This window comes from Petromyzon marinus, chromosome 54, assembly GCF_048934315.1.
Source record: "Petromyzon marinus isolate PM22_M1 ecotype Great Lakes invasive population chromosome 54, UKy_Petmar_22M1.pri1.0, whole genome shotgun sequence".
NCBI lineage: Eukaryota > Metazoa > Chordata > Hyperoartia > Petromyzontiformes > Petromyzontidae > Petromyzon > Petromyzon marinus.
The window spans coordinates 10,946,124-10,973,378 of NC_133720.1; the positions used below are offsets into that span (position 1 = coordinate 10,946,124).

The 27,255-nt window shown below is 52.2% G+C and overlaps 1 protein-coding gene across 2 annotated transcripts in view; it reads right to left on the reverse strand.

The window, feature by feature from the left end:
- The window catches only part of LOC116954215 (beta-1-syntrophin), a 46,566-nt gene extending 25,993 nt beyond the window's left edge, over positions 1-20,573 (reverse strand). The window contains exons 1-2 of one of the 2 annotated variants that reach the window (XM_076052187.1): positions 20,226-20,573; positions 13,835-14,851 (exon numbers count right to left, since the gene is read on the reverse strand). In XM_076052187.1, coding sequence (XP_075908302.1) covers positions 13,835-14,387 — 553 coding nt within the window. In that variant the 5' untranslated portion in view covers positions 14,388-14,851; positions 20,226-20,573. Of the gene's footprint in view, positions 1-13,834; positions 14,857-20,225 lie in introns of both variants that reach the window. The other variant, XM_076052186.1, reaches the window with a different exon arrangement.
- Between the last annotated feature and the right edge of the window lie 6,682 nt (positions 20,574-27,255).

Here is a 27,255-nt window from a genome sequence, read left to right on the forward strand (position 1 = left end):
CTACCTCGCCTGGTATACAGCAGGTCGTGGGTTCGATTCCGACCCTGACCGTGCCTGTTGTATATTTGGAGTTTGCGTGTCTCTCTCTCTCATCATCATCATCATCACGGTGGCTAGGAGATGTTAACTACCTCGCTTGGTACGCAGGAGGTCGTGGGTTCGATCCCGACCCTGACCATGCCTGTTGTATATTTGGAGTTTGCGTGTCTCTCTCTCTCTCATCATCATCACGGTGGCTAGGAGATGTTAACTACCTCGCCTGGTATACAGCAGGTCGTGGGTTCGATCCCGACCCTGACGCCTGCTGTATATTTGGAGTTTGCGTGTCTCTCTCTCTCTCATCATCATCACGGTGGCTAGGAGATGTTAACTACCTCGCCTGGTATACAGCAGGTCGTGGGTTCGATCCCGACCCTGACGCCTGCTGTATACATGGAGTTTGCGTGTTCTCCGTGTGTGGCCGCGTGGATTTTTCTCCCGTACCCGGGGCGGGATCTTTACTGGTCCACCGAGCTTCTCCCACTCTATACTTAGCCGTCTCGGGTTTGACGCGGCGCCGCCTTCGACGGCGCGCCTCCTGTCGGGCTCACGACCCAACGGAGTACCAACGGCGACACGTGCTGCCACCGCCACCCTCCTAAAAAGAGCGGCCGAGGGTTTTGTGGGGTCGCGACGGAGGGTGCCGGAGCGCACGGCCTCCTGGGTGTAGAGGCCCCCCCACCCCCGCCCCCCGACTTGAAGTCATCGTCGATTGAAAGCGGTTTCACGACGCTCGCGACTAACCCACCGCATTGCGCGCATGAGAACCGACGGGTTTACCCCTCGCGAAACGCAATTGCGAACATTGCACCCTTACGCTGATGGGGTTGACGAAGCTGCTCCAAAGTAAAAAAAAGAGAAAATCGAAGGATTTGGAGGCCGACGCAAACGACGTGCTGAAAATGTTTACTCGATAAGGAACGCACAGCTGTCAACCCATACGGTTTACCCCGTATTTGTCGTGCGGGGAAATGGGGTTTTCAGGTCCATACGGCGTACAGCCATTTCAATATGGGCAAAAAAATAAATACAGTTTGTCTATTTGTTTGTGTTTCTCCCTTGTGATGGGACTTTGTAGGATGAACGTTGAGATTGATAAGGGCCCGGTCTGAATTGGTCTGAGTTGACAGGTATGTAGTAGTGTATAGTGTAGTGTATAGCAGTGTAGAGTGTAGTGTATGGTGTATTCTTTGGGTCTTTCGGTAAAGTCACGTAGATAGGTTCAAAGAATATAACAAAATAACAAAAAACTACGACGTTTCGATCGTAACACAAGCGGTCGTCATCAGGAAAAAGGGGGAAGGGGTGTAGTGTATAGTGTAGTGTATAGGATGAACGTTGATATTGATAAGGGCATCGGGTGACCAATAAGATCTAAATTGGTATGTAATAAGGTAGGCACTGATAATGGATTAACAGGTTTGCAGTAGTGTCGTGTCTAGTGTAGTGTATAGCAGTATATAGTAATGTATAGTGTGGTGTATAGTGTAGTGTATACAGGGTGTTTCAAAAAGATGGACCCGATTTGAAATCGCTATATCTCTACAACCACGAACCGCCCATGAATGAAACTCTTACCACTTGAAAGGGCGGTGCATAGAGAGGGCGGGGCATAGAGAGGGCGGGGCATAGAGTTTCCAATTATTACCGCTAGATGCCTATCCCAGCGCACAAACAGCCCCTAGCCTCAGTCATTCGCAAGACGCACTGCCTCAACGTTGGATAGGTTGCACGGGACCCCAAGACTTGGCGCTACACTCTTGGCCCCCAAGATCCCCAGACATCACCACGCCCTGCGACTTTTTCTTGTGGGGATACGTCAAAGACCGTGTTTGTGTGCCACCATTAGCGACTAATCTGGATGACCTCAAAAACAGAATCACGGCAGCGGTGACTTCAGTGGAAGAAGACACTTTGAGAGGCGTTTGGGACGAATTTAACTATCGTCTCGATGTTGTCCGTACAGCAGGTGGACGGCACATAGAGCATTTATAAAATGGTTATTAAAACTTGATAACTCATTAAACCGTTCATAACTTTTTGTGTAATTGTAACATGTTGCCATCGTGAAATATACTGTAGTGTAGTGTATAGTGGTGTATAGGATAAAAGTTGAGATTGATAAGGACACGGGGTGACCAATAAGGTCTGAATTGGTCTGTAATAAGATAGGGCACTGATAAGGGGTTGATACAGGTATGGGAACGACTGATTCTCGCCGGTGTTTGGGCTCCACATTGTTTTCAAGTGTGTGTGGCCTGCTGCTCAAATGGGCGTTGATACGGGGCTCATCAACTCTTTGCACCTCTGAGCCAGTGGTGGACATTCCACATTTCTATTGTGTGAGCAAGTCTACCCAAAGGACAACCGCTGTTAAACTTCCCCCACAAACTGGTACGGGTGCTCTCTTTACCGAACCCCGAAGGGATGATATGCCGAGAGCGGCGGTGGGCCAACGTGGTGAAGCATGGTCAAACAACCCCCGTGCCCGACGACACAGCATGGGGAGGCCTTCATCCAGCAGCGGATTGACAAAGGCCCGTAAAATGTCAGTTATTATTATCATTGATTGCTATCATTAAAATGTATTCCACTTTGCGTCGCTTCAACGGTGGTTGTCCGAAGCAAAAAAACGGCCCGTGCCATAGGAATGTGGAATTTCCACTCACCGGCTTAAGGGCAGTTTGAGCCGTGGGACAAAGTCGCTTGAGAGACGGGGAGAGGCACTTTGACCTCGTCTACCGAGCGCGTAAAATGTTTTATACTTAAAGTAACGAGCTGGGGAGAAAAATAAAATACTTTACTGGTGCCGAGAAAGTAGTAAAAGCTCTTCGAGGGCGTCTCAAAGACGCTGCTGCGCTTTATCAAAGTTACCGCCGCTACTTGCGGACGCACTCGGAGGATAGCGGAACACAAATAATATAACAAGGGGGTGGGGGGGTTGGTTTGTTTAACTGTCGCCGAGAAGGACCTCGAGATCTGGATGCGTGTCAGCTCGACGGGCCCTCGGTGACGGTGGTGGTCGGTGAAAGTGGGGGTGGTTGAAGGTAGTGGTCGGTGAAGGTGGTGGTCAGCGATGGTGGTGGTCAGTGAAAGTAGTGGTCGGTGAAGGTGGTGGTCAGTGATGGTGGTGGTCAGTGAAGGTGGTGGTCAGTGAAGGTGGTGGTGAGTGATGGTGGAGATTAAGGGTGGGGTCATGGGAATCCTTGTGGAATGCAGTTCTCTACAAAGTTAACGGTGTGTCAGTGCGGGTTAAAGACCTTGTTTTAAAAAACAGAACACAGAGACTGTCTGTGTTCTATTATCATTAAACCTTTGTGCTTTTATCATTCCCTGCATCTGAGAGCAGCTGTGTGGGAAGCACAGGCGTTGAGTTCTCGTGCAGACCCCCCTCCTTCACCGCGTCAATGCCCAGCCTCTTCTCGTAGTCCACCAGGCCCGATATCTAACCTGTCGGCTCCACGTGAGGTGGCATCCTTTCTGCGCTTTCTACTTCTCTACGTGGCCAATAAGAGTGAATGATGTGATAACCACCCGGCGCATAAACCATCACGTGAACTCCGGTCAGTCTCGCAGCGGCTTTTGGCTGCTAGCCATCGAACAAAGACGGCCACCGCATCGCGCGCTTTCAGATGAGCTTCTGCGGCCATCTGGAACGCTCTTCCTTTTGCGGCCATCTGGAACGCTCTTCCTCGCGATATTAGGAAACCACTGGAGCTACGCACTTTTAAATCTAGATTGAAAACTCGTTTCTTCAGAACTGAGTTTTGTGTTTAGTTTGTTGTCCTTCCCCCGCACCTCCGTTTAGCACGGTTGGCTACGTACGGTGCAAAAGAAGTTCGACGTACATACGTACAAAATGACTGTCAATTATGTGATAACCGCTTGAAATGAGTGGGTGGGACCGGTTTCTTCTCTGGCTTTACAGACGACGAAGCCGAATGTGTAACTGCGTGTGCACACATCACCGGAACATATCGGCGCACGTATGACTTGCAAACACGGCCGGTTGCGAGCGCATGTGGGTATATCGGACAACGCTGTTATTCTTCATGTTATTGTTGTGCTCAGCCCCACCGAGTGGCTAGCCAAATGTTGCAATGTCGAATCCCAATTGAGTCATAATTGCAGGTAGATTTCCAGCATTGGGACGTTCTGGCCAGGATTGCAGCATATCGCACCGTAGCTATGGGAATAAACCGGAGAACCCGGGAGGGAAACCCACGCAGAACACGGCGGGGAGGAAAGAAAGAAAAAAACCGTACAAAACTCCACACGCAGAAAGGCGCCCAAGTCAGGAATCGAACCCAGGCGCTTCTTGCTGTGAGGCGCGAGCGTGAACCACAGCGCTGCTACCCCGCCCGCACCTATGGTTCGTAGCGAGAGAGTCCCACCTGTATTGGTACCTGGGAGGATGGGGCGGTGTTGTTAGTGTTGTTTCAACAACAGTGCATTGTTTGCAGAGGCTAGGGTATGTGTTGGTGAGGGCTGGCCAGGTGTGGCTGGTTTCGCTGGATGTGACGGACGCTTTTATGTACTTGTTTTTTTATCTTCTATATATATCCCTCCTCTAATTAAGACCGAAACAGGAGGAGGATTTGTCTACAACTCTGTGGCTGTCACCTGATGATGCTGGTTGTTGTAATTACCGGCAAAATGTCACGGTACTCGAATTGTAAATATTGTAGTGGGTTTACTCCCCAACACAATGGTGTACTGTGCTAGTAACGAATTGGCATGTTTTGTTTACTTGAAAAATCTTACTAATTGGCTGTGCCAGGTGGCGGCAGATTTAACGACTCATTTATATTTACACGATTTAACCCAACAAAAAACCTGTATTGTGGATGTATGTACTGTATGTTGAACTTCTTTCGCACCGCCGTACGTAGCCAACCGCACTGATCAGAGGTGCGCGGGAAGGACAACAAACTAAACACAGAAAGCAGTTCTAACAGAAATTAGTTTTGATGATTTAAAAGTGCACAGCTCCCAGTGGCTTACTAATATCGGAACGGTGAGAGCGTTCCGGGCGGCCGCAGAAGCGCATCCTAAAGCGCGTGTTGTGGTGACCGTTTTTGTTCGATGGTGAGCCAAAAGCTGCTGCTGCTGCGAGGATGACCACCGGAGTGTCGTGTGATGATGGTTGATGCCCCTTGACATCACTCTCAGTGAAATTATTTGTGCTCGAGTGTTCACATTCTATAATCTTACACTTCCGATGCCCGATTAATGGAATTTTCAATAATTACATTATAAGGAGTTATAATTTACAGCGCTTTGTCAATCCAAGGCTGGATGAAGGCATATACACCATACTTCACCACGCCGGGCCTGGTCGGTACTGGTACAGCGGGGGGGCTCTGGATCGGTTCATCGCAGCCGGAACACTTTCAACGCGGGACGCTGGGCTCGTGGCGCGGTTGGGAGGTAACAGTCAAGAAATAAACCTCGTCAAGTTCACTCGACGCGTGAGCAGCCACCGCCCCTGAAGTCAAAACGGGTTCTGTGCACAGCCCTGTACTGCACAATACGAGACGACGCTGTACTGTACTCGTGTAGCGGCGTCCCACTGCGACTTGCCACATCTCACCCCGTGGGCGGCACTTCTCTTATGGTGAGAAACCTAAAACTTCAGCTATTATTTTTGTCCCATATTTATTTTACCAGGTGGTAAGGCCCACTGAGGTTCTGTAAGCTCCTTTTTCGTGGCCATCACGGGTGACAAAAAACCTCAACGAAAGTGGCTTATCATCATCGTCGCCACGTATGGAAAATGCATAGCAGCGGTAAAAAAAAAGAAATACTCTCAAGAGGCGTGTGGTGCTCATTAGAAATGTTGGAGGGAATAGAAAAAGAAATGAAGGAGGAAAAAAAATCCTCGCGAACAAATTTAAAAATAGAGAGACGCCCTTGTGCGCCGTGGACTTGAATCGGGTGTGGCAAAGAGGGGAGTCAACCGCTCGGGCGGCTGGAGGAAGGGAAGGGAAAGTTGAGGACGATGGGGGTGGTGGGGGGAATGCACGTTTCGCTCTCCACGTGCTGGATGCGAAAATGTCGGCGGGTAGTCGCGCCGCACAACCCGGAGGACACACCACCAGACGAGCAACAACCGCGAAAAGCCTGCGCGGTGGCCCCTCTCTCTCCTCTCCTTGCTCGCTGTGGCTGGACGGGAGCGGGGTGCAGGCGAACAGTCGGAGCGAGGGTGGCGCCACAGGTGGCAGCGGCACCACGGAACGGCTGTTGAAGGTCGTCGGTTTGTTTGTTCTGGAAGCCGATCGTAACGAACCGCGATGATGATGACGATGATGATGACGTGGCGGGGATACAGGGATGCACATGCATCAGCGAGTTGGGCCTCGCTGACACCGTGCCACTGACAGGGCTGGGTTCAGTGTCGCTGAGAGCTGGGATGAGTGTCACGGACAGCTGGGATCAGTGTCACCGTGTCAGCAGAGAGCTGGGATGTCACTGAGAGGGCTGAGCTCAGTGACACCATGTCACTACCAGCTGTGTTCAGTGTTACTGAGGGAGCTGGGATCGGTGTCACCGTGTCCCTGTGCCACATAATGCGAGGGTCACTGTGTCACTCCGCACCCGGGGACTGAATGTTCCCGATTCGCCATTCTATTAGTAAGGCGACCTCTGTCCGCCCGTCTGTTAACCAAACTCAATGGGGCACTACAAACATGATATTTGTCTTTTGCCCACCAAGTTCCCGAGTGTCTTGTTACAATGTTTTCGTCCACTGAAAAAACAAATACAACATTTCGGTTTGCTGCCCCACTCAGTAATCCCCAAGTCCTTGTCTCGAATTCTTGCTCAACAAGTTCACTTCTTGTTGCCACGAATAAACAAAATCCGCCAAGGTCAATGTGTCATCGCGTGACCCCGTCAGCCGAGCGGGTCTTGGCACCTGCGACGCTGCACCACAATAATCGTGCTTATCGTATCAGCTCGAGTAATTAACGTCGCACCGCTGTTTCTCTCTCTCTCGCGCGTGCGCACGCAGGCACGACCAAAGGTCACGGGTAATCGGAGTTGAACTCGGGCGGCAGAGACTCGGCAGCTCGCGGAGGAGAGCACAGACGTGCAGGAAAACGGACACCCGAGCACGCAGTTATTTTAATTTTTTCTTTTCACTTATTCAACAACGGGCGGGGGGGGGCACGAGCGCACACCCCTAACAATCGGCGAAAATTCAGAGACCCAGCGCTAGGCCGCATGAAGCCGGCTGATTTGCGGAGGGCCGTTAGCGCCGGCTGTATTTAGTCACTGGGGCCAGTGCTCGACAGCTGCCGTGACTCTCCCCCTAACTATCTCTACGGCGCTCCAACGTGTGTCTTCGTTCGGCACGATGTCCGACGTTTCTCTCCACGTGTGCTGGACGCGGAACGTCGGTGGCGGGCGTCATGCCGAACAGCCCGCGGTACAACCCGCGGTACAACCCGGAGAGACGTGCCAGATCAGCACAACCGCAAAAACCTACGCAGTGGCCTCTTGCTCTCTCTTTGTGGCTGGATGGGTGCGTGGGCGTGTGGGCAAGTGAGCATGTGAGTGTGTGCGTGCGTGTGAGCATGTGAGTGTGTGCGTGCGTGTGAGCATGTGAGTGTGTGCGTGCGTGTGAGCATGTGAGTGTGTGCGTGCGCGTGTGAGCATGTGAGTGCGTGTGTGCGCGTGAGAGTGTGAGCATGCTAGCGTACATGGGTGCGAGCGTGTGACAATGTGCGTACGTGCGAGCATGTGTGCGTACGTGCGAGCATGTGTACGTGCGAGCATGCGAGTGTGCATGTGAGCGTGTGTGCGAGCGAGCGCGTACGTGTGTACATGCCTGCATGAGGGCACGTGTGCGTGCGAGCGTCAGCATGCGTGCGTGCGTGTGAGCGTGCGAGCATGTGCGTGAGCGTACGTGCGAGCGGTCAGTGCACCCGACTTGGCCGCCCAAAAATAAAACGGTGCCACCGCCTTCACAAGCCCCCCCCCTCCCCCTGCAGAGGGCACCAGGTGGCTCAGAGGTCAGAGACGTGGAGCCAGCATCGCCGAGAACCTGGGTTCAAATCGCGGTAGCCGCCTGCGGTTAAGCCAGGTTCGACTGCCTTGCAGGTTTGGAACTTGTCACCATAAACGAACGTCTAATATTTTCCCACCATTCCTTTCCCCCTCTCATTCTGGTACAAGGAGGCTGTCGATCTACTCACGCACAGAGCTCCGCGTGTTAAACTATTTTTTATTATATAATAGGGTTTTTCCCCTTTTTTTTCTGGCAACAAAACTGAAACCTTTTTACAAGGATTCATGCCTGCATTAACCACAATACCTGCAGTCAAAATGCAAACATAAAACACACTATGATAATATATGCATTGTCCCTGAAACGGAATGGTCCACACCAAGAGACGTTCTTTCTTTTGAGCCTCGCCCCAATTGGTGCTCGACCAGATGACGCCAATTGGGTCGAGGCTCAAAAGAAAGCCGTCCCTTGGTGTGGACCAATCAGTTTCAAGGACAATGCATATATTATCATAGTATGTTTTTTGTTTGCATTTTGACTGCAGGTATTGTGGTTAATGCAGACATGAATCCTTGTAAAAAGGTTTCAGTTTTGTTGCCAGAAAAAAAAGGGGAAAAACCCTATTATTATATTTGGGTACTGGCAAAGGAGGTCTAATGATGTAGATATTTTTTTTTATTTTACCATGTAAAGCCTGCTGAGCTGTATCGCTTTTTTTCAGAAGCGACCTGGTCACAAAACGATAGCTCAACGAAGTGGCTTATCATCGTGTGGAAATTTATAGCAGCCAAAATATCCTAAATGCACGTTTCTAAATAGTGGAGGGAAAAACCGGAGAACCCGGAGAAAAATCCACGCGACTACGGGGAGAGAGAGACACGCAAATTCCAAATATACAGCAGCAAGCATCATCAGGGTCGGGATCGAACCCACGACCTCCTGCATACCAGGCGAGGTAGTTAACATCTTCTAGCCACCGTGATGACGATGAGAGAGAGAGACACGCAAACTCCAAATATACAGCAGCAGGCATCCTCAGGGTCGGGATCGAACCCACGACCTCCTGCATACCAGGCGAGGTAGTTAACATCTCGCCATCATGGCGCGCCACTCGCATCCCCGTGGGCGTTTCATTTTTTTTCCCGCGTGCTATTTTGCCAAACTTCCCACTCAAGGCCGTCCGGTACAAGAGGCTTCCATGAGCCTCCGTGACGCTCTTCTGGATAAAGGACATGCTCGTTATTATTATTTTTATTGTTGTTGTTGCTGCTGCTGCCAGTGTTGGGAGGCGTTTTGTGGTGGCGCAGTTGTGATCTCAGACGAACCAGAAAAAGCAGCCGACTCTTCCCGTTGCAGAACGCCCGTGCATAAAGTACACTACTACACTACACGGGGGTGAAACCGGCAGCGGCACCACGCTGTGGACCTGGAGAGCCGGGCCTTTTGACTTCGAGGCCACGGCTGACATCAGGTGGCGAGTGATATCCGAACCGGGCCCTGGGTCCGCCACCGCCGCCGCAACCTCCGATGAGCACGATCGGCTACGTACGGTGCGAAAATTATTTCAACGTACATACGTACGTACACTCCACCAACGCGCATTGACCACGGCGGTGAAGTATGGTCAACCGGCAGGGTGAGGTAAAGCAGTGGATTGGCAAAGGGGGCTGCAAATTATGCTGCTTTGAATATCCGTGACATCGACTTTTTTTCTTTTCGCATTGGGGGTGGGGGCAGGGGAATCAGCCAGCTTCGTTCGCGACTCCCTCCTCCCTCCACCAATGAATGAATCCCTCGAGTCGTCACCGGTGAACTTTGTCGGAAACAAAAAAAACGATGAGCGACTTCACTAACCGCACTGGCCCTCACCTTGACCCCCCCCCATCCTGTCCCCCAACCCGTGTTTAATCTTCCCCGGGGGTAAACCCCCGACTCACTCCTCCGCAGGCCGAGCGAGCGATAACAAACTCTGCGCTTAACCCCACTCCACCCCGAGCATAGGGCGAGCGACTCGGCATCGCTACCGCATTCTCTGGAGCGTAAGTCGCTCCGGAAAGTAAAACGGAGTCTCAAAACTCTGGGGCCATTTGAACACAACGACAAATAGACGTGCGAGGAGAATATATTCGGGAGAGTACGGTAACTCCCACGGAGGGTCCCACCGTCTTGCCAGAAGGCGATCATGAGCACTCTGCTTTGAAATGGGTAGGGATGCCCTCTGGAAGATGACGCTCATGGCGTCTCTCATGTTCCCCCGTCTGCATGGTCAGGTATTGCTATGGAGGACCGTCTTCCGGGAAACGATTCTCCGGATTTAAAATACGCATCCCCCAAATTTAGCTTTTCAACACCGTGTGGGGTGGGTGGGAGGTGAATATGTGCATCTTATAATCCAGAGAATACGGTAATCGTATGTTGCAACGTTGCAACAGGCGATATCCTGTAGCCATTACTCATTTGAGTAGGGGGACGTTTGACTTGACCACTGCAATAACGAGCCTCATGCAAATCAAATCTACTCTGGATAACATCTTGAAACCCGCATGCATCATCATCATCTTCACCACCATAAGCAGAAGCAGACATTATCTATCCACTGCTGGATGAAGGCCTCCCTCATCGAGTCGTCAACATCTCCTACAGCTGCCACTCTTGTCTTCAGCCTCGACCGACGGCCGTCATCGCTTTCAACCACGAAGCGTCCATTCCCAGACGGCGAACCCTTCTCAACAGCCAACCCCCTTCCCTCGTCCACGCATTCCTCTCTTCCCTTTTTCTCTCCCTTGCGATTCCAAAGAAATGCACTACCGTGCCACGTTCGGAAACGTGACCGCGTGCAAGCACCATTGTTGTTTTTTGTAAATAGTTTAATCACGTGTTTTTTTTGTGTTGTTGTTGTTGTAGATGTCGTTGCTGCCGTGATCAGGTTTCTATCGCGGAACCCCCAGGTCCCCATCAAAAAAATGTGCATTTCTTGCCCAACGGGTGTTTCGGCCGTCCAAAAACCAACAAAAACCACCAACAAATCTCTCCGCGCTTCTTTGCGCAATTTTTGGTGCCACCCAAATCCCAAACGGCACCCCCGGGCCCTCCGTGCCAAAACGGCGCGCCGAGACGGGACCCACCCGCTCGGGGCGCACCTGTTAACCCGTGTGACCGCTGCATAGCGCGCTCGGGGGAGGCCTGGCGGAGCGACAGCCAACAGCTGACGAGGCCGGCTCGCGGCGAGTGTTTCCTTCGCTTGCTGTTCGTGTTGTGCGGAGCTGCGAGCCGAGCGGGCGTCAGGGGGCGAGGGGGGTGGGTGGCGTTTCAAAATGCACGAAGGTATCGGATTGGGGGAGGAGGGTCAGGTTGGGCTGGGGGATGACTGCCTCCTGAGTTCTTAATTTTTATCCCATCATGGATAACTCGACCCTCGATGGTGCGGGGGGGTGAGGGGGGAGTCTCCTCATGTTCCTGCGGTAACTCAGAAGAGTCGAGGTGATTTCCTGCTCCGATGAGCAGCGGCGGGCGTTGGTGCTCATCTCCTGTTCGCAACGCAGCCAGACCCGGTGGTCCAAATTCCACATTCCTGTTTTGGGGGGAGGGGAGGTACTAATTTTATTGACCCCCCCCCTCCGGAGGGAGCGACGGTGATGGGACGAGTCAACCCACAATCAGGAATTGAACTCGCAACCTTCTGACTGCGAGCCGCTGGCTGGCTGAGAGTGACGAGGAGGAGGAGGCGTGCGAGCGTTTGCCCGGCGGCCGCGAGAATCAATAAACCTTTTGTCTCATTTTCTAGCATGTGATCCGTGTTACTGACTCCTCGATTACCGTCTCGTTTGTAGAGTTTAGTTCAGGCTCTGGCACCGTAGCTTCTCTCCAGCCACTCCACTCTACTGACCACAGCAAACCGCTGCGTCCTACGGATGGAGGGCGTCTAACAACCTGCTCATCGCACTCACAGCCAGGACCTGTGTCCTGGCCGAGCGCCGTTTCGCCATAGCTGCACCAGCAGCCGTCTGAAACGCTCTTTCTTTCACACTGCTGTGCTCCCGCAGAAACATCCCTGGACCATCCATCTACCTTCAAGCAGCTGCTCAAGCATCTCACCTGGTTCAAGCCCTCGCCTCTCTCGGGCCCTCGCCTCTCTCGGGCCCTCACCTCTCTCGGGCCCTCACCTCTCTCGGGCCCTCACCTCTCGGGCCCTCACCTGTCCAGGCCCTCACCTGTCCAGGCCCTCACTAGTCCAGGCCCTCACCTGTCCAGGCCCTCACCTCGATCAAACATTGCGTCCGATCCGCGAAATATGCACGCGTTATAAAGCCTAGCTAAATTTAATGAGCCCATGATTTCAATAAAATTCCTTAAAAATAAACTTGCCAGACATTCCAATGCTGCAGGCCCCACCCCCCCCCCTTGAAAATGAGTCTTAAGACTCATTGAAACTCTTCTGGATACAATGGCTCTCCTATTACCATTGCAACATCAACATTGTTCACACACAACATCTTCTTTCATGAACATTATTTTTTTCCCAAGGCCCCCCTCAACACTCCCGACGTACGGTCACACACAGCGGGCCGTGGATGTGACATGCGCAAGGCAAATAATTCGGGCCACCGAAAACAAATCGTCCCTCTCCAAAAGCTTTACACAACCACCGACATCAACAGCATGTGGAGGATGACCACGAGCAACATTGAGGAGTTGGACACTGCTGTCCCCGGAGATGCAGGCAAAGAAACTGCTATCCCTGCACATTTGCATCCCAATGATAGACCAGACATTGGTCCACAGACCAGATTTTTAACCAATTATAGAGACTAAGATCCCCCCCGCCCCCGTATAGCCTCAACAGACTTCTAGACCAAGTGCTGTTAGCGAGGAGCACGTATGAAGGCCGGCACACACGCACATGAGGGGGGGGGGGGGCAGCATCACGCCCGAAAACCTTTATCTCCCCAATGGTGATGTTTACACGCCGCACCATGTACAGTATTCATTCGGGGCTGAGTCGACCTAGGGGAGGCCCAGGAACGGTTCAGATCATTCGAGCGGGAATCGAACAAACTCTGATCGCTGGATTCGTAGCGCAGCACGCTTTAACTGCGGCACTACCGCTCCCCACACACGGCACCAAAGACAAAGATCCCCCGTATATCCTTCACAGACTTTTGGGGGAAGTGCTGTTAGCGAGTAGCATCTATGAAGGCCGGCACGGCACATGAGTGGGTGGACGGCCAGCAACTCGCCCGGCTGCCTTTGTCTCCCTAGTTGCACCAGGTACTCATTGGAGGCCAAATCGACCGAGGAGGAAGCCCAACATCGGTTTATATAATTAGAACTCTGGACGCCGGGGTTCATAGCACGGTTGTTTACATAACGGTGTGAATGAAGTTTCAACACATGGTACAAAGAGCTGTACACACACACACACACGCAACCGTGACACAACCGCTCTCTCCTCCCGGAGCACCAATACCAACACTCTCCATTCGCCACTGACGGTGACCTCCCCAAGGCGCTTGTGCCAAGCGAGAGGCACCTTAGGGCCACGTGAAGTGTCGAAGGCTCGCTGACAGGAGGTCTCTGGACAGACCAAGGTAGTGCTTTGTGTTGGCCAACTGAGATGACTGGTAGATGCACCAGCTGTACCCCCTACTTTCCCAGAGCACCACACAGGGCTAGACTCGCACTCGCAATCCGATGGCGAACCGGGCGCGGTCCTCCACAGCAAGGGGCACGAAGCGGCCGCCCGCCCACCCGCCCCGCTCTGCTCGCCCTGCTCGGCCCGCTCACCTTCCAGCACAACCTCACGTCCGGCCCTCTTGAGCGCCTGCACGGCCTCGTCGTGAGTGGCGTCGCGCAGGTCCGCGCCGTTCACCGACAGGATGGCGTCGCCCACGTACAGGCCGCCCGTCTGCTCGGCCGCCAGCCCCTTGAAGATCTTCGAGATGAGCACGGGCATCTTGTTCTCCTTGCCACCCTTGATGCTGATGCCCAGGCCGCCGACCTCCTGCTTGAGGACGCGCACCACCCGCTTGATGTTGGCGATCGACTCGGGCACGGCCTCCTCAGGCCCCTCGTCCTCCGCCACAGGGCCGCGTCCTTGCTGCGGGGATGTCGACGACGGAGCCGGAGGGCCGTTGAGGCCGTTGAAGCTGCTCTCGACGCCCGCCCCCAGGCCAACTCCACCGCCGCCGCTGCTGTTGTTGGTGGCGGCCTCCTCAGCGCTCAGCGTGAGGCTGTCCTCGCCGAGCGTGGCTAGGACTCGGCACCAGCCGCCGTCCCGCACCAGCACCTCCAGCAGGCCGCTCCGTTGTGCCCCGCGCACGCGCCCCGTAGAGGCCATCGTGAGGCAAATTTTATTTAAATTAAAATATTTTCTGACTTTGTTTTCTTTCTCGCTCGACCAAATGTTTCTGTTTCTTTCTGAGGACACTTAATTCTTGGTCTCGAGGTGATGTTTCGTTGGTGATGTGCACGCCGATTCAGTCGTTCCGGATTTCTGAGAGGACAGACTTAGGGCAGCGTCAAATCTGATGATGGTGGTGGTGATGATGATGGTGGTCTCCTCCTGTTGTTGGGATCTCTCTAGCCTAAAGCCTTCTCTTCTCTCGTCCTTCTCGAGAACAAAGTTTTACAATCTCGCGATTAATTAATCTTCCACGGTGGGCGTTGTAATAAAAGAATAATCTACTTCGGAAAGTCTGAAATTGTCCTCTGGAGGTGGTCTCCGTTTCACCTCGCCTGGCCAAACTCGGCTGCTGTGACTTCCGTTTCCTCGCAAGGGAGCCGTGAAGCTCTGTCCCACTGCTTCACTACCTCAACAACAACAACACACAGCGACACAACAACAGCATCAATCTTGTGGTCCTTGCCCCAAGGCCTCCGATTAGCACGGTTCGCTTGGTACGGCATGAAAGAAGTTCACACATACGTCAACTCGCGGAAACCCATACACTTACACAGAGACCCATAGACTCACACAGAGACCCATAGTCTCACACAGAGACCCATAGTTTGCCGTCTTTCTCCCGCACCTCCGATTGGCACAGTTGGCTACGTACGGTGAGAAAGTTGTTCAACATACATACAATTAGAAACGCACAAACTTCACGAGCGAGTGAACTGCAAACCAAATAACTAATTGACAGATCCCCCGTGTAGCCTGTAACAGACTATTGGGGGAAGTGATTTTAGCAAGCACCTATAAAGGCCGGAACGGCACACGAGGGGGTGGGTGGCCAGCACCACGCCCGGTCGCCTTTGTCTCTCCAGTGGCGCTGTTTACACACCGCACCAGGTACTCATGTTGAGGCTGAGTCGACCTAGGGGAGGCCCAGGCCCGGTTCAGATAATCGTCACCGGTGGTGGCCGTGAGCGGAAATCGAACTCGGGTCGCCAGGTTCGTAGTGCAGCGTAGCGCTAACCGCTCCACCACCGCTCCCCACTTACACAAACTTACACGAACTTACACACACTTACACACACACACTTACACAAACTTACACACTTACACAAACTTACACATACACTTACACACACACATTTACACACTTACACACACACAAACCTACACACACACTTACACACACAAACTTACACACACACACCTACACAAACTTACACTTACACACACACTTACACACAAACTTACACACACACAAACTTACACAATCACACACACACCTACACAAACTTACACACACTTACACACACACACCTACACAAACTTACACAACAACCGCCATTCGCCACTAAGTGGCGGTGACGTCACCACAACGCTTATGCCAGGCCATGTGCACCTTGAGGCCACGTGAAGTGTCGAACACCCGCGGGCAGGTCACGGGGCAGACCCAGGTGCCACGGGTCGATTGACTGAGATGACTGGCTGGTGCACCACCTGTGCCCCCTACTGTGCCAACCTGCTGTGCTTTAGCCACCCGGCGCTCCGCTCGTTGTTGTGAGCGTCGCTCCTCCGCCCTCCGTTGTTGTTGGAGGGCGACTGCCTCCAACTGCCCAATAGCGTCCTTCACGAGCCTCCTCCACAGAGGCCGATCTTGACACCGCTGGTACCAGTCATCGGCAAGTCCACTCAGCTCCACGTCCTCCTGTACCACATCACTCCATCTCTTCTCTAGCCCGTGCCGTGCCCGTTTAGCCCCCTTGATCCGGCCAAACAAAAGCTGTTTCGGCATGCAGTGGCTGGGCATGCGGGCTACATGACCCAGCCAACGCAGCCTTGCCTGCCGGAGGAGCTCACCGATGGGACCTTGCCCAGATCTTTCAAGGATTTTTGAGCTCCTCACACAATCCAGCCTGGTTAAACCCAAGATGGATCGTAGACAGGCCAGCCTAAATGTTTCCAACCGGCGAAGATGCTCCATTAAGGGGGTCCACGTTTCGCAAGCATAGAGAAGGGAGGAAATGACCGTGGCCGAGAAGACCTGAAGCTTAGTGCGGAGCGACAGACCAGGTAGCTTCCACACAGCGTTACGCAACCGATGAAAAGATATTGCCGCTCGACTGACTCTGAGTGAGACCTCTGCTGTTAAACTGGAGCCGGTCATAAGCACACTGCCCAGGTATGGGAAACTCTCCACTCTCTCCACAACTGCCCCATCACCAATTGGGAGTTGTGGGGGTGGAGTGTCCGATGGTACAAAATACCCAGGCAGGTGCTTAGTTTTGGTGGGGCTGATGGTAAGGCCCCATCTCTTAGTGGCACGCTCCAGTCTCAGCAGCAGCGTCTCCAACTCCTCCTCTGAATGAGCAGCTATCACCAAATCATCAGCATACATAGCGTGGTTGAGCAATAGGGAGCCATCCCTTGACCGCACCCGGGCATCGATCAGGCTCCCATTATATCTGTACCAAATGGAGATTCCCCCGGTACAGCTATTGAAGGTTTCACAAACTACATGGTCAAAATAGATGTTAAATAATGTAGGAGCCAGAGGACATACCTGTCGCACCCCAAGGTGTACAGGGAATGGCTCTGACTCCCGGCCACGTAGTTTTACCCGGGCCCGCTCACCATCATGAAGGTCCTTAATGATCGTGAGCAGAGGGTCAGGGACTCCAAAAGCACGAAGAACAACCCAGAGCCCAGGCCTACTGATGGTATCATAGGCCTTGACCAGGTCAATAAAGCAGGGATGTAGGTCTTGTTGGAATTCCCTACACCTCTGCTGTAGCAGACGGACAGAAAATATGGCATCTGTGCAGGATCGCCCTTTCCTGAAACCACATTGGGGCTCCGCAAGCCTCTCCTCAGCGTGCCTGGCGAGGCGATGTTGAATAATCCTTGCCAGGACCTTTCCCGGCACACTAAGGAGTGAGATGCCCCTGTAGTTGTTAGTCTGTGCGGTCCCCCTTCTTAAAGAGGGGGACCACCAGGGCATCCTTCCAATCCTGCGGAACCCGTCCAGTGGTCCAGACTGTTGTTATGTCATATAGGGCAGTCTGTGCACAAACGCCACCCTCCCTCAGCATTTCGCTTGGGAGATCATCTCTGCCCGCTGCCTTTCCTGGTCTCAGACTCCGGATCGCCTTCAGTACTTCCTCAACAGATGGTACTTCAGCCAGTCACTCACAGGGGGTGACTTCTTCCAATATTTGAGGCACCGCAGCCTCAGCAGGGTCATCCTCACTTTGAACCATGATGTTTTCCTGGCTGAGGGATTTTCCCTCCCTCAGGAACTTACAGAAATGCTCAGCAAATCTGCAAACCTGTTCCTGGGGGTCGGAGATTGGATCACCGTTTTCTCCCCTAATGATGGTAATAGGTGTGGCACTGCAGGTTACTTTTTTGATGGAGTTAAATAGAGATTTGTGATCGCGGGCCACTGAGGCAGACTCCATCTCCTCAGCAACCCGCGACCACCACCCATCCTTGCAGCGCCTCACGGCTCTCCGAACCTCCGAGCGAAGGCTGCGGTAAGCCTCATTCTCTGACGTGGGATTCTGTAGCCGATGACAGTGGGCCTGTCGCTTTTTCTCAACCATCCTGAACACCTCCTCTATCAGCCAGGGTCTCTGGGGAGGTGTGGACCGCGTACCCAAAGCAGCCATTGCAGCTGCATGAGTCACAGTCCTAAACCTCGCCCATTTACCCTCGACATCAGGAGGAGTGGGGGACGATGCCAATCCCAGCCACAAGCGATGATGAAATTCTCGCTTGCAACTTTCATCAGATAACTGAGACATGGCCACTTTAGGTTGGAATGGGGTCCGGGGTGTACACCCACCGCCGGAGTGGAATAATGGCAGGCGCATCTTACAGATGACTAGTGGATGGTCAGAGGGCAGATCAGCTCCACGGTAGGTCCTGGTGTCAAGGACATGGGCTCGCATCCGCTGGTCCATCACTATGCAGTCCAGCAGATGTTCTTGCTTGGACCCGGCATGCATCTATGATGTTGTGTGGATGTGCCGATGCCGGAACAGCGTGTTGGTAATTACAAGCCCATGGGCTGCACAAAAATCTAGCAGCCTCCTACCGCTGTTATTGCGCTGATCTGGCCCATGCCCTCCAATCACTCCAGACCAGGTGCCAGCATCATGACCAACTCGGGCATTGAAGTCACCCAACATGATGACTCTATCCCGAGGTGCCACTTTGGCCAGCACCTGTGACAGGAGGTCATAGAAGGCATCTGACTCATCGGCTTTGCCTGCATCCCTCCACGGATGTTCGTCTTCGGTGGGGGCATAAGTAACCACGAACACCACTCTTCGCCTCCGGTTGATGGGAAGGCGAGCCCAAAGTAGCCTGGGGCTTACAGCTTCCCACACCTCACCGCCACGCTCCCACGCCCCCTTCATTCTTTTGTTCAAAAGAAGAGCCACACCCTGTTGTTTGGCAGTCTGCTGCCCCGAGTAGAGGACTGTCTACCCCTCATGGTGGCAGGAACCAGAACCGGTCCACCGGACCTCCTGAATGCCACAGAGATCCAGGCGGTACCGGTCCAGCTCCCGACAGAGGAGTGGCAGCCTCTCCTCCACAGTGAGCGTTCGAACATTCCACGTGGCCATCCGTAGTGGCTTTTCGTTGTTTCTGGAGGAGCCCCGCGGGTAGAGATTCAATCTCCTGGCTCTGCCAATTGGGGTTTGGCCAGGAGACGTCATTGACGCCTGTCCCCCCTGGGCCTCCGGCACAAGCTTATTAGTTACATATTTCAGTTTAACTCGTGGTCTAGTGGTAATTAATTGAAGGTGGAGGAGTTATCAGCCCCTCGCACCCGTCCAGAGCCCCCGTTTAGCCACTGTGGTGGACACAGACGCCATGAGAGGAGGAGCCAATCGGAATTGGCCCTCCCCCCACAGCACTGTCCACGACAGAGTTGCACACAACACTTACACACAAACTCACACACACAAACTTACACACACACACAAACTTACACACACACAAAATTACACACACACACAAATTTACACAAACTTACACACACACACTCGCACACACACACACACTTACACGCACAAACTTACACACACACAAATTTACACAAACTTACACACACACACTCGCACACACTTACACACACACTTACACGCACAAACTTACACACACACAAACTTACACACACTTAGACACACTTACACAAACTTACACACACACACAAACTTACACACACTTAGACACACTTACACACACTTAGACACACTTACACAAACTTAGACACACTTACACAAACTTACACACACTTAGACACACTTACACAAACTTACACACACAAACTTACACACTCACACACTTACACACACAAACTTACACTCACACAAATTTACACACACACACAAACTCACACAAACCTACACACACACACAAACTTACACACACATTTACACACACACACAAACTTACACAAACTTTACACACAAACTTACACACACATTTACACACTTACACACACATTTACACACAAACTTACACACACTTTACACACAAACTTACACACACATTTACACACTAACACACACACAAACTTACACACACATTTACACACTAACACACACACAAACTTACACACACACTTACACACACATTTACACACTTACACACAAACTTACACACAAACTTACACACACTTTAAACACACACTTTACACACACACTTACACACTTACACACAAACTTACACACACTTTACACACACACTTACACACGCGCTGGCACGTACCCGCAATGAATAATAATCACACCGATCCGGCCTTCATTGCTGGTTTTTACTTTTTCCCGGCCACAACAACCGAGGAGCGGACGCGTCGGAAACTTCACACGCGGGCGAATGAATCAGTCCCGTCCTCTGGGGCGTCTTCTTGTTGTTGTTGTCATTAACCAACGGAGCAGAAATTCACTTGAATGTAAAGCAGCGGCAGCGATGTCCTGAAGGCCGCCGATCCCCGCGAGTTGCGCGACTGCCTTGAGGACAACAATCCTCCCTCACGGCGGCGACCACTGCAGCTCGCTCGCTGCTGCTGCTGCTGGCGGTGGTGGCGGCGGCGGCTCAAACTTTCTCCCCCCCTCTCCCTCCTCCCCCCTCCCTCACTCTGCCTCCTCCCCTCACTCTGCCCCCGCCTCCCTCCTCCCCCAGCGCCCCACCTCTCCTCCCCCTGCTCCACTCCCCAGCTCTGCCCCCCCCCACCACCCCAACTCTGAGGCCGTCTCCCCCTACCCCCTCATCCCCCCCCACCCCCACGTCTCCCCCCACCCCCACTTCCCCCCCCACCCCCCACGTCTCCCCCCCACTTCCCCCCCACCCCCACATCTCCCCCCACCCCCCACGTCTCCCTCCCACCCCCACGTCTCCCCCCCACCCCCCACGTCTCCCCCCCACCCCCACGTCTCCCCCCACCCCCACTTCCCCCCCACCCCCACTTCCCCCCCACCCCCCACGTCTCCCCCCCACCCCCACTTCCCCCCCACCCCCACATCTCCCCCCCACCCCCCACGTCTCCCCCCCACCCCCACGTCTCCCCCCCACCCCCCACGTCTCCCCCCCACCCCCACGTCTCCCCCCCACCCCCCACGTCACCTCATTCGTGCCGGCGTCACGGGCACGCGTGGCCCGGATCGTAATCGGAAACCTAGCGCCAGGCTCGTGAGCGCTCGGCCACGGAATTCTTATTTCGTTTATTTAAAATAAAGTGAACCTTATGGCGATATCCTGGGGTCACCGTAGTACTCCGGCTCTCGTATAATGTCCGTGATGCAGTCACTATTACACGCTTTTTATTAACTCACTCTGTTGTATCCTCAAATCTTGTAACTCAATTGTAACCCACTTCCCAATGTGGTATCAATGCAAACTTGGTATGCTTATGTCATACTGATGACAATATTATATCATTACAAATATAAAATATATATTTTAAAGCATTATTTTTTATATGTTACGTTTCGGCTTGGGTCAACTCACGTTGGCTGTAAATCACCACCGGTCCCCTTACGTTGTGGGCAAGCTTCGGGCCCACTTCCTGGACTCGTGGAGTTTTTCCATTACTAGTACGGTACATTTCAGTAAAGCGTGTTTTTTAAAACTTTTTTTTATATTACTATTTTTAGTCTGTTGTGGTCTGCGATGCGGCAATCGACTCATCTCGACGAGCTGTACACGATGCACTGTTCAAAGATGGATTTTTCGATATGGTTTGGCATTTTCGACATCGCGGAGTGTGGCACTGATTTCGGATTGATTAGTTACCCCAGTCGCGGAGTTAAGTACACCCCTGGGGAAAATAGTGTCCCAGATACAAAGTATTTAATCGCCTCGGCCAGTTTGTATTATTTGGTACCCCTGGGTACCGCCAAAAGGATCAAATATTCTTCCGATGGCTGCTGTAGTTGTTGTTGGCGTAGAGCAGCCGAGTTGGTCTATCGCTGGGACGATGCCTCCTTCGTATAGATCTCCGTGTGAGTCTATGGGTATCCATGCGAGTCTCTCGGTCTCACCGACCCCGATGACGCTGAACGGAGTTCAAAAGAGCTACCAAACACGTTGCCGCGAAAGAGCCAACGCAGCAGATCCCTGATGCACACGTGGAAAAAACAATCTCTTCGGTGTACGACTGGCGGTCATCCAGAGCAGACCGTAACAACGTATAACGACGCGATGCCCCTCGATCCACAAATACTAAGGAGACATCACGGCCATACACTCCTCTGCTCCTCACTCGATTGTCCGGCTTGACCCACGTGAATGTGAAATCGTGGTCGCTGCTCTACGGCTACTTCATGCAGAGCATGCGACAGAAGAAGACTGGCCTCACTGAGAAAGACCCACGCGTGCGAGGGGGCAACGCTCTATCCCGTATAAATGGAACGGATGGAGAATAGCCCGCACTTTTTGCCGTATCCGCCTTCTCCCTCGACACCCACGGGAAGGGAGTTTGGTAACATCTGTGCGGTGATCCACCAACCCCCGCTAGCTGCCGTCCACAGTGCTGTGTCATAGGCGTTATTGAAATGCTGTGTAAAACGATGATGATGGGTAAGAGAGCGCAGTGCAGAAATATCCGCTTGAATGTACTTTGCTCTCGGCTTTATCAACCCGCACCTCCGATTTATCACGGTTGCCTGCGTACGGTGAGAAAGAAGTTCAAAATACATATGTTGTGTTGTCAAGACGACACGAAGAGCAGTCGTTGTCGGGGCTGACGCCAAAGTGTTTATGACGGGCTTTTCGCCTAGGTTTAGGGGAAGGGGTAATACAAGACTTGGCCTAAGCTAATATCCCCAGGGGAAAGCGTACCGGGAATCCCTACGCCTCCCAGGCTAACGGGCTCTTCCCACAGCGATGACTGATGGTTAAACCAACTCGGTCAGCCGGGTAAAGTAGCCCCCCCTAGCCTGGTGCGATTTCTCCCCTACCCTGGGTTCCCACTTCCCTACCGCTCACGAACCCGGCTCCTGGCGAAGACCCCGAACACATCACCGGTCCCCCCTCAAATACCTCGAGGGGACATGACGTCACTCCTCCCGAGGCGAGTGTGACATCCCGTCACCACTCTACTCCTCAACACATACATACACTCACAGACTCAAAGACTCACACAGAGACCCATAGACTCACAGAGACCCATAGACTCACACAGAGACCCATAGACTCACACAGAGACCCAAAGACTCACACAGAGACTCATAGACTCACACAGAGACCCATAGACTCACAGAGACCCATAGACTCACACAGAGACCCATAGACTCACACAGAGACCCACAGGCTCACACAGAGACCCAAAGACTCACACAGAGACCCACAGACTCACACAGAGACCCAAAGACTCACACAGAGACTCATAGACTCACACAGAGACCCATAGACTCACAGAGACCCATAGACTCACACAGAGACCCATAGACTCACACAGAGACCCACAGGCTCACACAGAGACCCAAAGACTCACACAGAGACCCAAAGACTCACACAGAAACCCAAAGACTCACACAGAGACTCAGACTCACACAGAGACCCATAGACTCACACAGAGACCCATAGACTCACAGAGACCCATAGACTCACACAGAGACCCATAGACTCACACAGAGACCCACAGGCTCACACAGAGACCCAAAGACTCACACAGAGACCCAAAGACTCACACAGAAACCCAAAGACTCACACAGAGACTCAGACTCACACAGAGACCCATAGACTCACACAGAGACCCATAGACTCACACAGAGACCCATCGACTCACACAAAGACACAGGCCCACACAGAGACCCATAGACTCACACAGAGACCCAAAGACTCACACAGAGACCCCGCAACTCCGATTAGCACGGTTGGCTGCGTACACTGAGAAAGGAGTTCAACATACATACAATTAGACACGCACAAACTTCACGAGCGAGTGAACTGCAAACCAAATGATTAATTTCATTGTTTTAAACCCAGCTTTAAACAAAGATCCCCGTATAGCCTGTAACAGACTATTGGGGCAAGTGCTCTTAGCGATTACCTATGAAGGCCAGCACGGAACATGAGGTGGTGGGTGGCCAGCACCACGCCCGACCGCACGCCCGGATGAGTGCCAATAATTGGGACTTTATTCGTCAATTGTGTAGTGTAAGAGCGCCGACTGTTGTCCAGCAACGGCAACTGCGGTGGACAAGCAGTACACACGCCGGTGAACATATACGCAGCTGTGTGCCGGCAGGGTAGAGGAACTGGGGCAAGGGTCACAGAAGACCTCATCGGGAGGCCCCTGGAACCCGTTAGTGGGTTCGAGAAGGGAGGCGTGGCCAGGGCGGAGCCAGGCCGCCCCGAGTAGAATAAAAGCAGCGGAGAGCGGGAGCTCGTGGCTGCCGGTTCTGGGAGTGGACTCGTCTCGTCGTCGCTGCCGTCTTCACTAGATATTGTGTGGCCGGATAGTTGTTGGCTGTCCCGGTCGGCGCCGTCGGTGCTACACGGTCAGGGTTGTGTTAAGGCTGGGCTAGACGACTAAGGAGAGTGCGAGTGTGAACCTGTGAACCTGAAGGCGTTAATAACGGTGCTTTAACACGTAGGCTTTCGCGACCAATATCATCCATAAGAGGGTTTTTTTGGGGGTGAGATCGTGTAAATATATAAATGTGTTATAGTCTTGGTTCTTTCGGTAAAGTCGCGTAAAGATAAAACAAAAAATCAAAAATAGAAGCAAAGAACCCACGACATTTCGATTGCAACACAAGCGGTCTTCATCTCCGCCTGATGAAGGCCGCTTGTGTTGCGATCGAAACGTCGTGGGTTCTTTGCTTCTATTTTTTGTTTTATATCTACGTGACTTTACCGAAAGAACCAAGAATATTAATTCCTGCTGTGACGAAAGTTTTAAGTCTAAATATAAACGTGTTGTTAAAACCCGCCACCACCCGACACAGCCAACTAGTAAGGGTCGTCACGTAAACAGAACGTGGCCAATTCGTCACTAGTACAGCATCACCGGTTGTGTGTTGGAGAGCCAAGCCACAACAATCTGAGTACGACGTTTTGCCAGTAATTGAAGCTCATTGTAATTACTGGTGAAACGTCGTACTCAGATTGTAAATGTTGTAGCTTGGCTCTCCAACACACAACTGGTGTGCTGTACTAGTACACTACACTATACACTACACTATACACTACACTATACACTATACAATACACTACACTACTATGTACTACACAATACACTACACTACTATACACTACACTATACACTACACTACTATACACTACACACTAGTGCTGTACTAGTGACGAATTGGCCACGTTCTGTTTACGTGACAACCCTTACTAGTTGGCTGTGTCGGGTGGTGGAGGGTTTTAACAACACATTTATACATTTACGCGATCTAACCCAAAGAAATCTCTATTATGAAAGAAGGTGCTCCTGAAAAACCTTGTCTCCCCCTCCGCTGACACTACAATTGTACAGCAAACGTAACGCCAGCTGGGCGTGTTCGTGTAAACGTGCCAGCGCTCGCCGGTCGAGTGCTTAGGTTGCCGATTACGACCCCGCGTGCCACACCCCACCAAACAGGAGGAGGATCCACGTGGAGACGCCGCGGATTTCTGCTGCACGTGCCCGTGCGCCCGTGCGTCGAGTGTTGAGTTTGCACGTCAACCACTGCCGCAGTTTACAGAGTTAGGCTCCGTATAAGTGAGTTATTGTCCGGCAAGCTCGCTAAACAAAACACGAGCGCCCTGCTCAAGACATTCGGAAAAGTTGCCCCATTGTCCAAACAAAGCCTCCGTGGCGACAGAGAGACTGTCAATGATTCATGCAGCAGAGCCCTTTGGTCAATCCACTGCTGGACGAAGGCTGTCTCTGGTGTAGGCCAATCAGTTTAAAAAACAATGCATATATTATCAGTTTGTTTGCGTGTTCACCGCAAGAAATGTGCGTGGTTAATGCAGGCATGATTCCTTGCAAAACGTATCTATTTTGTGGTTTAACATCTTAACACAACTCCTGATTTATTGGCAGAAAGGGTAAAACCTATTATTGTTCATACTTTGATACTGGCAAAAAGGCTGCATGATATAAAGGCCTCCCCACTACATGCCGACCATCGGGGTTGTTTTTACCGTACTTGTTGTGGGACCCAGGACCGGTTCAGATGTAGGTCTGGTCTTCCGGCTCAAGTTGTCACTTGCCACTGATGTTAGCCGGCGTGGGAATCGAACCTGGGTTGACAGGCTCATCGTGAAGTGTGCTAACCACCATCCTCCAAATGTCAATCATGTGACAATAAAACTGTTTGCATTGTTATTTAGACATTTCACAACCCGCCGCATACTGTCCAAAAATAATCGGCACTACATTTGTAACCCGAGTCGATCGGCAGGTGACGGGGTAAAATGTTGGTACTCCCACCTCGTTAAATTAGTCTGACCAGCGTGGAAGAATTCTATATTCTAAAATTACTCCCAGATAGACCCTACAGAGCCCCTCTCGTAGAGGGACCTACTTCTCCCGGGGCTCTACAGATCTTCCTCTAGTAGAGGAAGCTTCTGATAGAGGGGCTCTACAGATCTACCTCTAGTAGAGGAAGCATCTGATAGAGGGGCTCTACAGATCTCCCTCTAGTAGAGGAAGCTTCTGATAGAGGGGCTCTACAGATCTCCCTCTAGTAGAGGAAGCGTCTGAGAGAGGGGCTCTACAGATCTCCCTCTAGTAGAGGAAGCATCTAATAGAGGGGCTCTACAGATCTCCCTCTCGTAGAGGAAGCTTCTGATAGAGGGGCTCTACAGATCTCCCTCTAGTAGAGGAAGCGTCTGATAGAGGGGCTCTACAGATCTCCCTCTAGTAGAAGCTTCTGATAGAGGGACTCTACAGATCTCCCTCTAGTAGAGGAAGCTTCTGAAAGAGGGGCTCTACAGATCTCCCTCTAGGAGAGGAAGCGTCTGATAGAGGGACTATACAGATCTCCCTCTAGTTGAGGAAGCTTCTGAAAGAGGGGCTCTACAGATCTCCCTCTAGTAGAGGAAGCTTCTGATAGAGGGGCTCTACAGATTTCCCTCTAGTAGAGGAAGCTTCTGATAGAGGGGCTCTACAGATCTCCCTCTAGTAGAGGAAGCTTCTGATAGAGGGGCTCTACAGATCTCCCTCTAGTAGAGGAAGCTTCTGATAGAGGGGCTCTACAGATATCCCTCCAGTAGAGGAAGCGTCTGATAGAGGGGCTCTACAGATCTCCCTCTAGTAGAGGAAGCATCTGATAGAGGGGCTCTAAAGATCTCCCTC